The sequence below is a fragment of the Pecten maximus genome, unplaced genomic scaffold (genome assembly GCF_902652985.1).
Source record: "Pecten maximus unplaced genomic scaffold, xPecMax1.1, whole genome shotgun sequence".
Classification (NCBI taxonomy): domain Eukaryota; kingdom Metazoa; phylum Mollusca; class Bivalvia; order Pectinida; family Pectinidae; genus Pecten; species Pecten maximus.
Window position 1 is genome coordinate 98,111 of NW_022982699.1, and position 15,269 is coordinate 113,379.

A 15,269-nucleotide genomic window follows, 5' to 3' on the forward strand; every position below is an offset into this window, starting at 1 on the left:
AGAGGAAGTTTAAAATGTGTTTTCAAAATGGCGGCTATGGTGGCCATCTTGGATTTCGGACTGACCCGAAAAATAACAACACTTGGTCAGGACCATCCCAGCATCATTTCAGGCAAGTTGCAGCTCAATCCCACTGATGGAATTTGAGAAGAAGTTTTAAATAGGTGTTGTTTAGAAGAACCATGTGCGCAATCACTTTACAAAATGGCCGCCATGGCTGCCATGTCAAAGTTTTTACGGGGTCGAAAAATAACAACACTTTGTTGGCTTTCCTTCCTTAACATCCTCACCAATTTCCAGCTCAATGGCACCAGTGGAACTGGAGAAGAAGTTTAAAATGTGTTTTTCAACATGGTTGCCACGGCGGCCATCTTGGATTTCTGACCGACCCGAAAAATAACAACACTTGGTCAGGACCATCCCAGCATCATTTCAGGCAAGTTGCAGCTCAATCCCACTGATGGAATTTGAGAAGAAGTTTTAAATAGGTGTTGTTTAGAAGAACCATGATTGCGCAATCACTTTTCAAAATGGCTGCCATGTCAAAGTTTTTACGGGGTCGCAAAATAACAACACTTTGTTGGCTCTCCTTCCTTAACATCCTCACCAATTTCCAGCTCAATGGCACCAGTGGAACGGGAGAAGAAGTTTAAAATGTGTTTTTCAAGATGGTTGCCATGGCGGCCATCTTGGATTTCTGACCGACCCGAAAAATAACAACACTTCCTCAGGACCATCTCAGGATCATTTCTGGTAAGTAAGAGCTAAATCCCACTGGTGGAATTTGAGAAGAAGTTTTAAATAGGTGTTGTTTAGAAGAACCATGATTGCGCAATCATTTTACAAAATGGCCGCCATGGCTGCCATGTCGAAGTTTTTACGGGGCCAAAAAATAACAACACTTTGTTGGCTCTCCTTCCTTAACATCCTCACTAATTTCCAGGTCAATGGCACCAGTGGAACTGGAGAAGAAGTTTAAAATGTGTTTTTCAAGATGGTTGCCATGGCGGCCATCTTGGATTTCTGACCGACCTGAAAAATAACAACACTTCCTCAGGACCATCCCAGGATACTTTCAGGCAAGTTTCAGCTCAATCTCACCAGTGGAACTTGAGAAGAAGTTTCAAATGTGTTTTCAAAATGGCGGCTGTGGCGGCCATCTTGGATTTCAGACTGACCCGAAAAATAACAACACTTGGTCAGGACCATCCCAGCATCATTTCAGGCAAGTTTCAACTCAATCCCACTGATGGAACTTGAGAAGAAGTTTGAAATGTGAAAAGTTTACGCACGGCGGACGGCGCACGGCGCACGACGACGGACGAAGCATGATGACTATAGGTCATCCTGACCCTTCGGGTCAGATGACCTAAAAAATCAACAAACTAACCTGGACTAAGCTTCCCATCTCCATCGAAATTCAGGAGTATAAAAGAATAATCTTGAAACAAAGGTGACGACCTAGTCCTAGCCTTTCTGGGACTCTCATGTTCAGCAGAAATGATACTGTCTCCTTTGATTTCATAGTCATCCTAAAATAAAATAACAAGAGGCCCATGGGCTGTAACGGTCACCTGAATTTTGATGTACTTGTACCAATAACTTTTGTTATTGTGTCCTTACATTGAAATGTTCATTAACCTAAACCAAGTTTGAGCTAGCTAGTACACTGACAAGTAATTAGCAACGGCCCTGTTTATAAGTGTATATATCTCCCAAAATCATCAATCCTTGAGCTTTGAACTCAACAATCAATGTAAGTGAATTTGATCTTTTTTCAATTGAAGAAAGTTACAAACAGTTTCCTTGACCTTTGAATCAGTGACCTTGACCTCTTTAACCTTGACTTTTGGTCAACTGACTCCTTGTTTTAATTCCGATCAACTTTATTCACAATGTCATAATAAAATGTTCATCAGTGAAAAGCTACAAAATTTCATCTTGACCTTTTACCCAGTCACCTTGACTTTTGGTCAGAAGACTCATTGTTTAATTCCAACCAACTAGGACTAGCGGGACTAGGACCATATAAATCACACTTTTGGTGCATCATTGGCCAGGGAAGATTCCTGCCAAATTTCATTAAAATTGGTTGAGGGGTTTTGAGAAGAGGTTCAAAATTTAAATTTTCTAGTGACGTACGACGCACAATGACAGACAAAAGACAGTTAGAATAGACTTTGTCTCAGGTGACCTAAAGAGAGAGTTAACTAATTATACAATTAGTTAATTAGTTAAGAAATATACACATCTCCCCTACCTACAATGCTACCATGCGACTGAAATTGATCAGAAAACTTGTTAAACCATAACAATATATTTACTGAGACTTTTAGAAGTAATTTTATATAGTTTGATGTCAATCATGATAAAACCACTGTGTATTTAGCAAACGTGATGACTTTGTAACAGAAATCCACCCACTTTTGAGACCTGCATTACAAAGCAGTTTTCCATAGTGAATCGTTTCGTTCGTTGCCGGATAAATGTCAATCCTTAAACCATAATCATATACCAGTTGGTCATAATGTTGCGAAAGTAAGGAGTTGTATGTTTATGAACAAAAACATGAAAAAAAAAAAAAAAACATAAATCCACGGTTACCGGTTTATTTCTTGCAATAGAAACATGTCGTCTAAAAACGAACTTTAATACTGCCATTTTGTTGTGGCCACGGGGGCGAGACTAGTTAGAACATCCGGTACGGATTCCGGACCGGAGTTGCGGTACGGAAAGAGTTAATACAGATATTGATGTCATAAAACTTGATGTATACTTTACATGCATTTCCATGCACCTACTCCAGCAATTATGTTAACTATGTGGTGGGGATAGCACTCTAGCTTTTCCATAATTGGTCTTTATATTAGGTATACATGTACAATTTGTACATTTCTTTTATATTCAATTTGGCTACTTGTCAATGCTAGAGTATATGTAAATTAATTACCTCTAGCATGATCCTGTTGGCCTTCACGCTGTCAGTCAACCACCCATCGTTAACCACCCAAAGCCCTTTTGAGATTCCAATCAAAAATTTTAAACTGCGGTCGCAGACTTGACTTGCACTTGGAACTGAAAAATGAGAATCTCAATTTAAATTTATTAAATCCGGACTTTCCATTTAGCATTGTTGTTAGTGTAGGATTCTTCAGCAAACATCAGGAGAAAGATTATGCTTCAATAGACTACTGATGGTTGATAATTTTATTCAATGGTATATGTAATAGACAATCTAAATACAACATGCAATTTGGTGTATAATTGAAGTTAACAATGATTATGACTTCATCGAACCATGATAATTAACATGATGCAACAATAACCGATTCATCTAAAATTATGTATCTATATGTGTCAAGAGTCCAAGAATAATAAGTTATCAATCCCTCGGGGAAAGAATTAACTTAATTCTGCTCAAATATTAAAATTAGCTTTGTACACCCTAGTTCATTGGTTTTACAACAGAGATCAATCTGAAACAAGATCAAGCAGTGCAGGGCTGAACATCCTGTGTTTGAAGAGCATACACATGTTGTCAACAAACAAAGTATTTTGTGTTACAGTTCAATAAGACAGTGACCTTTAGCAATGTCACACATCTCCTTTCTATCATGTATTCATGATTAACACCAACAAATTTAGTTATAATGTACTAGGAAACTTTGTATGACCTGACCAAGGCCAATTCAAACACGGCTCATTTTGGTACATGACCTTCGACCATGCATGATCATTGTTTATAACAAATCTGATCTGCATGTAGGTCTTACTAGAATGTTTACCTGTATGCATTGCAACATGGGTTGTATCTTTGTTTATGCTTTTCTGGAACTCCAGCTTAAACTTCTTCAGGCAACTCTGTAGAACAAAATAACAAAAGTACTCTATGAAAACAAATTACATATACCGGTACCTCTGTACATGTATATATATACACACAATTACATACATGTATAAAGTTTTTTGTAGGGTCAAATTTAAACGCATTGCCAAATTTTATCAAATAAAACATTCATTAATTTGCACATTCAATTTCAGTGTGTATATAAAAGAATCAATCATAATTAATTTAGTGCAATGCTTTTAGAGTCAAAAAATGCAAATGAAAAGTACACCCATGCCTTGAAATAAGCCTACCTACTTCTATAGCACATAAACTTTGACCCGAAACAATAGGGGGTGGGCTTATTACCAGACAATGAACTAGCATTCATTGGCATTTCTACTCAACTTCAATAGGCATCATGGGTGCTGTTTATTACTGGATAGCTATTTAATTGTCCTGCTATATGAGTTAAAATTCACATGTTGGCCCTGTCACTTTTCAGGATAAATATGATATTGTATAGTCTGTACATGTATGTATTTCAATTAAAAGCAAAGTTTGCCCGCACCTTCATCGGTTCAGGAACATCAAACCCTGATGTTACAGCAAATATTGGAGAAGGTTCCTTGAAGTTGAAAGTTTCATCTGGCAAAGCAACAGGAAGATGTACATTATCATGATGCAATAGATATCATTTGTATTCAAATGTAAAGAGATATTGTACATGTAGCTAAAAAGACACTTCATTAAATTAATTTTGTTTTTAATCAAGTCTCTGCTATGGGATAAGATCGAGGATTGCATGTGAATATAATGATGATGTATCCCCATTGGAATTTTGACAAGGTCATTAAAGTGGCTCATTGCAGACCAAAAAAGTCACCTGATTTATCAATAATCTCTCTTAAATTCTATGCACTAGTGGTTACATTATATAGTAATAAGATTTTACAACTTTTTCTCAAAATCTGTACCTTTTACTAAAGTCTTCACTACAACAAAATCATAACCATTGCAAAATATGTCATTATAGCAATGTTTCAAATGTTCAGTTACAAATTTAGTATAAAACCAAAAACTGATGATCAGAATGCAAAATTAAGATCATATGAAATTACCATATTTATCTGACAACATGCCCATGCCTGCTATAAATAAGCCCACCAAATGATATATCTCATATAATGTAAAATACCGACGCTGTAACAAAATCGTAATTCAAACTCAAAATCGATTAAACAAGGGCAAAATATTAACAAAAAACTAGTTAATAATCATAGTTAATAAGCCCACCCCTTAGAGATTTTACATGTTGGCCTCCTGGGCATTTTGCAGGATAAATATGTTATGTCAAATGGGAGACAGAATGCCATTGAAGATACTGTATATGGGGTAACTTTCGCCCTGGCATAAATATATCTGTTTTAGCCTAGTGTTAAATTCGCCCTCAGATGCTTTAATTCCTGTTATATAATTCTACTTGATCGTCAAATGTTCGCCCAGGCTTTATTTTCGCCCTCGTGGTGAGAGGGCGAAAAATTACATGGAGGCGAAAGTATCCCCGTATACAGTAGATTGTATTCCTATCTCCTGGGCCAAGTACCAAGATTGAAAACTAATAAGATTGCAACAAAAATTACAAAAAGTCGCAGTTCACCTGTCTTGGAAATCTGAATATAAAACATAATATCCTTCTTAAGTTTCATATTTAGGATCTAAATTGACACATATATTCTTCTTCTTTGAATATATTTAAATATTATACATTACAATGTATGTACTGTAAAGTGCTTTAATTTCGCGGTGTCAAAATTTCACGTTTTTGTACTATAGTATTATTATTGGTGGGGTCTTAATTTCGCGCTACACAGGTGTAGGAATGGTTCAAATTAGGATAACACCGTTTAATCCTTTGAACGGCTATCCACGTCACTGTCACACATGTACACATGCCTATTGAAGGAAGATATAGGTTTTATAATAGATCTATGTAAATGATTGAAGATAAAATCATGTGTGCATGTATACATATATCAATAAGAGGTATGTATTCAGTGGTATGATCACTTAAGTACGATCATCAAATATTGAGAATGGCTGACCTGTAAACACAATATTCGCTGGAGTTTTGAATTCGTGCTTTGATTGAAACCACGAAATATAAACCCCTGCAAAATATAAGCACTTTACAGTATATAACTGCACCAATCCAGTTATGATTCTTAACAGCATATTTAATGACCCTGAAAATGATATATGATAATCAACTGTTTACACAAATTTTCAGAGCAAACATGCCCCTAAAAAACATAATTTAATTTTCCATTTTCCTTCTTTTTTTTCCTTTTTTTTTTTTACAAATTTAGCAAAAAAGGTAGATTATATTTACTATCTAATGACTGCACCTTGATGAAAAGATTGAACTCTTGTCACATTTAATTCATACTCAATTATTTGAATGAGGTTACCCTATGTCACGAAGACCAATAACATCATATAGTCATATGTTCAGACTATCAGCTTGTATCATAATGAAACAAGAGGCCCAGGGGCCTTAACGGTCATCTGACTCTAAATTAAAGACCCTTATAATATTGTAGTATGCATTCTCTGCAGGTTTAGTGGCACTGTTGGCCATGGCGGCCATCTTGGATTTCTGACCTACCTTCAAAATAATAACACTTGGCCATGACCATCTCAGGATCATTTCTGGTAAGTTAGAGCCAAATCCCACGGGTGGAATTTGAGAAGAAGTTTGAAATACGTGTTGTTCAGGAAAAACATGATTGCGCAATCATGTTACATAATGGCTGCCGTGGCTGCCCTTTCAAAGTTTTGACGAGGCCGAAAAATAACAACACTTTGTTGGCTCCCCTTCCTTAACATCCTCACCAATTTCCAGCTCAATCGCACCAGTGGAACTGGAGAAGAAGTTTAAAATGTGTTTTTCAAGATGGTTGCCATGACGGCCATCTTGGATTTCTGATCGACTTGAAAAATAACAACACTTGGTCAGGACTATCTCAGGATCATTTCTGGTAAGTAAGAGCTCAATTCCACTGATGGAATTTGAGAAGAAGTTTGAAATAGGTGTTGCTCAGAAGAACCATGATTGCGCAATCATGTTACAAAATGGCTGCCGTGGCTGCAATGTCGAAGTTTTTACGAAGCCGAAAAATAACAACACTTTATTGGCTCTCTTTCCTTAACATCCTCACCAATTTCCAGCTCAATCGCACCAGTGGAACTGGAGAAGAAGTTTAAAATGTGTTTTTCAAGATGGTTGCCATGGCGGCCATCTTGGATTTCTGACCGACTTGAAAAATAACAACACTTGGTCAGGACCATCCCAGGATCATTTCAGGCAAGTTTCAGCTCAATCTCACCAGTGGAACTTGAGAAGAAGTTTCAAATGTGTTTTCAAAATGGTGGCCATGGCGGCCATCTTGGATTTCAGACTGACCCGAAAAATAACAACACTTGGTCAGGACCATCCAAGCATCATTTCAGGCAAGTTTCAGCTCAATCCCACTGGTGGAACTTGAGAAGAAGTTTGAAATGTGAAAAGTTTACGCACGGCGCACGGCGGACGGCGGACGGCGCACGACGACGGACGAAACATGATGACTATAGGTCATCCTGACCCTTCGGGTCAGATGACCTAAAAATAAAATAAAATCATCGCCCTACAACAAAAATGTCAATAATTTGGTGAAAAACATTAATAAATGACTTAATTTAGTATTTGACATTTCGTAAAAATTTAAGAGGGATACAGTAAAAGAAATAAAAAAAAATTGGCATATGATATTCATTAGTAAAATGATTATATAAGAGAGTTCTATACAACACAAGTTATTTTTAAATGTCAAAATTTTAGGGTGCTCAAGGTTTATTATGTGTTTATTTTTACTTAAATGCAATATGCAGAATTCAAAAAGCTAAATTCTCTTAAATTGCAGTTGTGAAATGACGTTTGAATTTGATTTGCAAGAAAATGATACAATAAATAGCCAATTGTTATATATCATTGGTTGTTTTAAGAGCCATATTTAATGATGGAAGCAAAACGTTTATCGAGTTTTGTAACATTGCAATATCTTGAATAAAAGGCAGATAGTTATAAAGATGCCCAAATACCTTAAAAAAACGGCACTGCAATCACATTTATTATTTAATTGAAGAAAAAATACAGTTTCAACAACTTTTTTAGGCTCACTATTCGATTAAAACTAAAAAACTAAAAATCGATTGTGGGCCGCCATGCAACACCTCCTTTCTGTACTGAATATGTACAATGATACTACCTTTGTTCGCCATGGATATGGGCCTGGTCCATAGTTGTAGCAAATTTCCTTATCTTTTTGTATGTATCTTGTGGCTTTAAACACAATTTGGGGCTGACCATCAGACTCGAAAACCTTGGCTCTACAGTTTGGGTTTTTATGATTATCATTGATCAGCCTTCCAAATGTGTCATCTTCTTTTGTTGCATTAACCCTAGAATGCAAAACAGTTTCAATATTGTATCAGTCACCTGGAATCAGAGTCAAGGCTCATCATAATAAGTGTTATTCTTTAGATAATGTTGTGTGAAGTTACATTTTTTCACAGATTTGACCTCCTTGAAAGTATGTCAACATCATTTATATGAGGAAACTTCAAACTTTGTGGTAACAATTTGTTTATCGTGCACTGCACACTATCCTAAGCCAAAGGCCATGCAAATTTACAGTTTACAAATTTTACAAATTTACAAAATGTTTATAAGACAGTACAATAAAGACATTCATCATGTGATCACATCACTCACACCCAAATTAGCACTATTTGACAAACAATGACCTTGACCTTAGAACCCTGAAATTGTTATAATAATTACCATAGTTTCTTTCCTTTAAAATTTATTTCAAAGACATATGTGTCATCCTCATCTGCAGGATCTGTTTCCTGAACCATTCCTTGGTACCTACATATGTCTTCTCCTGCCTCAATAGCCTTTCCTGCATAGACTCCTCTGCCTGAAACAAAATGTTAAATCTTATTTAAAGAGTTAAGACTGACATTAATTTTCTTTGAAACATAACATTGGGTAACATCAGAAAATCATGCCCTAGCTACTTTGTGTCAGTCAAAATATAAAAAGAATGTGTAATCTCGATTCATCTGACCCGGACCTTTAAAGAATTCCAAATGTGAAAGAGGTGAGAGAGGGATGCTAATTACAGTGCATTGAATACCACACAAATGTATTGGTCAGACAATGATTAAATTTTGACCAATCAGAAGCATTTGTTATAGTACAAACAATAATGTTGTATAGTAATTATGCAAACTATTTTTTGTATAAATTGACCCGATAGTACTAGATAAGGGCATGTCCATATATACAAGACTTAGCAGATGTTGTTCAATCAGAGGCCTCTGTTGTAATACAGTAACATGGAATACATTTGACTTGATCACACAAAAATAGATTGATGAACTTGAAAAAAAAATTACCTTCATGGTACCTATATATATATATATAGTTCCTACCTACCCAACACTTTATGGCATGGGTCGGTAAAGGGAAAACAAACATATTTTTAAGGCTGGCCCGATGGCAAGAGCAGTTTTATATGGCCTTTCATAAAATGTTTGCACCATTGGTCCAGGGTTGAATAAAATTGATTGAAGGACTGAGGAGTTATATCGTTTTATAGGAATTGAAATTTAAACCCATTTATAATGAAAAATTAGTCACCATGGCAACAGAACATTTAAGTAAACAAGTATTGATTGTAATGGGAACCATTACAAATGTCCCCCAAACAACCTCACAGTCGTATCATTGTGATCTGTATCCCTCATTACCCCTATGTAGCCATTTTTATCTTAATCAGCAAACATCTTTATTTTGACCAATCAGAGGCCTCAATTTTGTTAACATAGCAACTGACCTTTTCCAAAGTGTTTCCATATTGTTCGCTATCCCTCAAAACCCCTACGTACCAATTTTCATCTTAATCAGACGATATTTAAATTTCGACCAATCAGAGGTCACTATTTTGTTTCCATGGCAACCGACCTTTTCGAAATGGTTACCACATTGTTCGCAATCCCTTATTAACCCCATGTACCAATTTTCAGCTTAATCTGACAACATTTAAATTTCGACCAATCAGAGGCCATTATTTTCTTTCCATGGCAACCAACCCTCTCGAAAATGTTACTACGTTATTCGCCATCCATAAAAACCCCTATATACCAGTTTTCACTAAAATCAGAGACCAAAATCTAAAAACAGGAAGTGGGCGTGGCCCCTGGCGGCCATCTTGGATGTCCGATCGCGAAAAAAACACCTGGTTGCACACCCCCATACCCTAACGAGTATGTCTGTGAAGTTTGATGATGATCGCCCAGGCAGGTTCTGAAAAAAGCGTCGGAAACCTCAGCAGTGGAAGAAAGTGGAAGAAATAAGAATAATAAGAATTAAATAAGCATTTATATAATAATCCGAATTTTTATGTTAATGACCGTAGCGACCAAACAACAACTGTTCTGAATACATTATGACAAAATTAGATGATCTGACCACACGGGGACATTGTACGATGTTTACTTGCCGAAATATACGCATTTTAATTCCAATCCAAACCGCCTCACAGCTTCGGGTCGCCATCTTTGCTCATATCAAAACATCTGTGCGTTTGAAAGAGTCAGTACTGCAAAGCTTCTAAATGATCTTGTGTTACAAATTTTAGGATTATAATAGAAACGAAATATGGATTTTAAAATAATTTGATTTAAATTACTTATGCATTAGGTAAGCGAATCGTAGCAATTATTTACAATGCACTCTAACGTTGTACTCAATACTGATCACAATGTTTTTATTTAGACATTTTCTATATCTTTCTCTTCATATCATTTTAAGAATTGATTTAGATTTCCCAATAATTTCGCGGGAAATGCATTTGATGACGTAACCGTTAGTCTACAGAATCAGGCATCTATAGTCGATAAATTGAGGTTTGGAGTTGATACCACTTCGGTCCATTAGCTGTATGATATTTCGTGGCGTCGGTTATTAGAACGTGACACGGAAAGCACAACGATACTAAAAACAGAAGATCATTGAACATTCCCGGATTATTTTCGCTATTTTTGAGACACCAATGTGCTAAAATACAACGTAAAGTAACACAGATTGAATTCATAGCTATCGTATCGTAACCTATGTAGTTGGGCTAGACCTACTTTCGTTTTACAGTTTACGGATATGGTCATAAAATAATTCATATTCTGAACCATAGTCGATCTAATTACTTAATTGCGGGATATTTGTATCAAGTATATTTGTACTTCTCATGTACAGGGTGCATCTTTGTTTAAAATTGACTGGTCTGCAGGTCTGATCTGACTCCCTCAGCTGACCCTGACCACAGGGCCACGTTAATATCGTATCCTTTTTTAAACACCTCATAATAAATGTATCAACGGCAGAATCGTCTGGATTACAATTTTTACCGTTTAAATACTTTAATATATAAATACTTATGACCGGTTAGCTTGTAAGAATAATAAGAATAATAAGAATAATAATAAGAATCCAAGCAAAAACAATATGTCCCCCCCCCCCCCCCCACTCCGTTTGGGGGACATAATAATGTTGCAAGCACAAATTGCATGTATACGCAGATCTACATTGATTTACAGGTTTTGAAGGAATTGGATGATATTGCCGGACAACCGGTTCCACTAATTCCAATTTGAATTTGGGAAGAAGTCAGCAATGGTGGCCACAATCTGATTAAAATACAGATCTTCACTATACACTACGTTATGAGGATCGGACAGTGGCCGATCGAAGGTCATGTTCAGATGACCTTTGTCGCCTCCTTACCTCGCATTTCAGTAGAGTGTCATTTCGTTACAAAATTTTACAATAGCTTTTATGTGACGAAATGACTGAACGCACAAATTAGATATCGCACACAAACTTTTACTGTCAAGATTTTGACAGCAGTAATTTGACTGCTATTGCAAAAGGTCATATGAACATGACCTTCTATCGGCCACCGTCAGATCCTCATAACGTAAAAACAAAACACTTAGTCGGAACCATCTCAGCAGATCATTTTTTGGCAAGTGTGAATCCTACAGGTAGAACGGAAGAAGTTTAAAATGTGTTTTCAAGATGGTGGCAATCAGGCAGCCGTCTTGGATTTCAGACCAACCTGGAAAATAACATCACATGGTCGGGACCATGTCACGAATCTCACTGGTGGAACTTGAGAAACTATGTTCAAAAACGAGAAAAGTTTACACACATCTTACGGTGCACGACGACAGATGAAACATGATGTCCTTGTAGTACTTAAAATATCTTTAAATATGCAGAATCATATTTACAAAAGCATTGACTGTAACATTCATATGTATTTAAGATTACAAGAACATAATTTTCAACTTAACCCGTAAATAGACCAATATATGTACATATGAATTTAGTAACTTTCATTCACCTGATGAGCTTGTTATAACGCAGGTGAAAACGCTAGTGATTCCTGGTTTGTGTTTTATATTTTAATTATGTGTATCCATCACAAGGACATTATACTTTTTAATTATGAATTTAATTATGTTTTTGGTCTTGTACACTAATTCACATCACATATGATCAATTCACCTTTTCCTGTTGATGTTTTGATATAGAGATGAAGGCCATTCTTATCAATTTCTTCCTCATTTTCCTTCCAGGATTGTTTCCTTTTTCTTAAATTCATGTTGACACTGTATAAAAATATAAATAATATGAATCAATAGCGGCAAGTCATCATGCAGTCAACAGGCAATCAATTTTTTATCCATAATTAAAGCGCTAGAAATTAAAGAGGATTGACCTTTTCTATTGTTATATTGTGAGGTAATTCAGAACGATGTTCAATTTATTCATTATTGCACCAGTCAGGGGTAAACACGATCTACTAATCGATTAAATCTGATACTCACACCATGACCAGCGTTAAATACGGTTCACTTGGCCCAATATTTACGTTAGGTTTATCGCAAGAAATTGAAGAATATGAGTACACAGACACTCAGGGCTTTCATTAAGTACTCCTCCACTCGTCCAGACGAGTGGAAATGCCCCGGTGCCGAGTTGGGTCGTCCTTGTCACTCGTCCCCAGTGCCGAGTTAAGTTGATATACTCTACATGTATTTCGAAATTTGGGCACATCTTTCCATTAAAACCCTAGGTTTTAAACACAAACAAAAACTATCCAACTAGTGGCTTCATTCCTGGTCAAGATCCTATCGCGCTCTTATAATTATAACATACAGGATATACTAAAGCATCTACACGACGCTGATTGAACCGGAGAATTCCAATGTTGCGTAATCGTCGTGTTTAGTGAATGGCGAGCAACAAAAATAATGGATAACAAACAAGCATTGCTGTCTATTTTTAAACCAAAAACAGATAAATCAATCATGAATAACAAGCAAGATACCCCACAGAAACTTACTGGTACATTAAGTGACGGTGAAACACCAGGGAAAAGATTTTGAAAATGTCCCGAATAACTTTTTTGTGACAGTGAAAGTAAAACATAAAGAATGCAAACTAACATTACGAAAGAAGAGTAAGATCCACCCTGGCCTCAACATTAACAATTAACAATTACAATCACTAATCAGTCGGAGTGGATAATGTAAAGCTTTAATCTCACATTTATATCCACTCTCATGAGTATGGACATTGTTATACCGTACAGTTTGAAAAAAATAAAACAAAAAAAGTGGAAACAGACGTTCGGTATTACAATTTGAGTAAATGATAATGATGAAGCACTGCTGCAAGTATAAGTATTGATTACAGATAGGCATATCCTTAGACAGCTTGAAACATAAAACAAACGAGCATTTAATATTGGAAAGTGTCATCTCCTTTTAGGGTATTAAACACATTATATATCAGTATGAAAGAATAACGCAAATTTCAATATATATATATATATATACCGTGTGAATTTGAATATTCCATAATTAATAAAATTCAAACATCTGTTCTCTGTGTGTTTATTTTTTCATCAAGATGGTGCCAGGTGAAATTTGGAGGTGCCGAGTGAGATTTTGGTAGCCACTAGGGCAGGCACAGTGCCTAGTGGGAGAAAAAAAATAATGAAAGCCCTGACACTGTACATTATGCTAGAATATTTGTAGGCCTAACCACACTGAACAATTATTGCATCAGTCAGGGATAAACAATGCCTAGTTCTATTAACTAAATACTATTTGATTACATGTATCTGATTTATCATTTGCGCCCATCGCACCACAAGCGTTAACTAATGTGTCTAACATGTATATATAATATGCAGGGTTCAAAACTAGGTTTACAACACTAATTAAGTCCGTTAGTCCAAGACTAGTAACATTTCTGAAGGACAAGTAAATATGCTATTTTTATTAGGCCTGTGGACTAGTTCATTTTTTGTATGCTGATCTATGACTTATTCAAGAGGAAATGTTACAAATTTAGCACTCATGATCAGGATAAATCTTACTGACCCTCTACTGGCGAGCGACCAATTCTCGCCAAGTCATTGAAGTATCCATTCTCGCCAATGCCCTCATAAAATACGTAGCTGGAATACGAGGACGATTTTTTGAGGATGTCTTCTTCCTAGTGTCTTCTATCAGTAGATGACATTTTGTGCAAAAATTCGGATGTACACGTATTTTACGAGTGCATTGCAATTGGCGAGAATGGGTACTTGGCGAGAATTGGTCGCCGACCAGTAGCTAGCCTATGGTTCTGATTAGAGGGTCAATAACTGACAATGACTAGGCCTAAAATTATCTGATTATCTGCCCATCACTAGCATTAAATAGTATATGACAAGAATATGAGTAGACATCTACATTGTGCAGAGAATAACTTACCATTCATGCCATTTATAGGAAGAATCCAAAATGCTCCCTTCCAAGATGGCCGCTGACGGGAAGGTGAATCGAAATTTGGCGGCACGAGAACATTTCATTAGTTTGTTAACATAAGAATTTTTGTTTAAAATATAATGAAATAACTTGTTTCGATATGTAATTTGAGGAGAATTATGGTTTCTTCTTTAGAAATCTATACATTTTGAAGTTTTATATGAAAATACCCATAATGCATTTTATATTTTCACACACCGGAAATGATCGCTTAGGAGTGTGCGACGGCGTACTGACATGGACGATGAAATCTGTGTACATCGCGACACACAGAACATATCGTCACCGGCAAATGCAACCACATGATTTTTTTACATTTTCATGATCACAATTGAATTTTGGATTGATTTAGAAGGATATTCCAAATGAGGACCGGGGTTCGGTCCTCATTTGTCAGTGAGGACCTCATTTGTTTGGTGTGTATACAAGGTGTGGTCCGCATTTGCGGGGG

General features: G+C 36.2%; 1 protein-coding gene across 1 annotated transcript in view; it reads right to left on the reverse strand.

Moving 5' to 3' along the window:
• Nucleotides 1–13,125, reverse strand: part of LOC117320804 — a 22,027-nt gene extending 8,902 nt beyond the window's left edge. The window contains exons 1-7 of the mRNA XM_033875294.1: nt 12,504–13,125; nt 8,712–8,850; nt 8,137–8,329; nt 4,398–4,474; nt 3,786–3,861; nt 2,951–3,075; nt 1,391–1,532 (exon numbers count right to left, since the gene is read on the reverse strand). Coding sequence (XP_033731185.1) covers nt 1,391–1,532; nt 2,951–3,075; nt 3,786–3,861; nt 4,398–4,474; nt 8,137–8,149 — 433 coding nt within the window. The 5' untranslated portion in view covers nt 8,150–8,329; nt 8,712–8,850; nt 12,504–13,125. The remainder of the gene's footprint in view (nt 1–1,390; nt 1,533–2,950; nt 3,076–3,785; nt 3,862–4,397; nt 4,475–8,136; nt 8,330–8,711; nt 8,851–12,503) is intronic.
• Nucleotides 13,126–15,269: the final 2,144 nt, after the last annotated feature.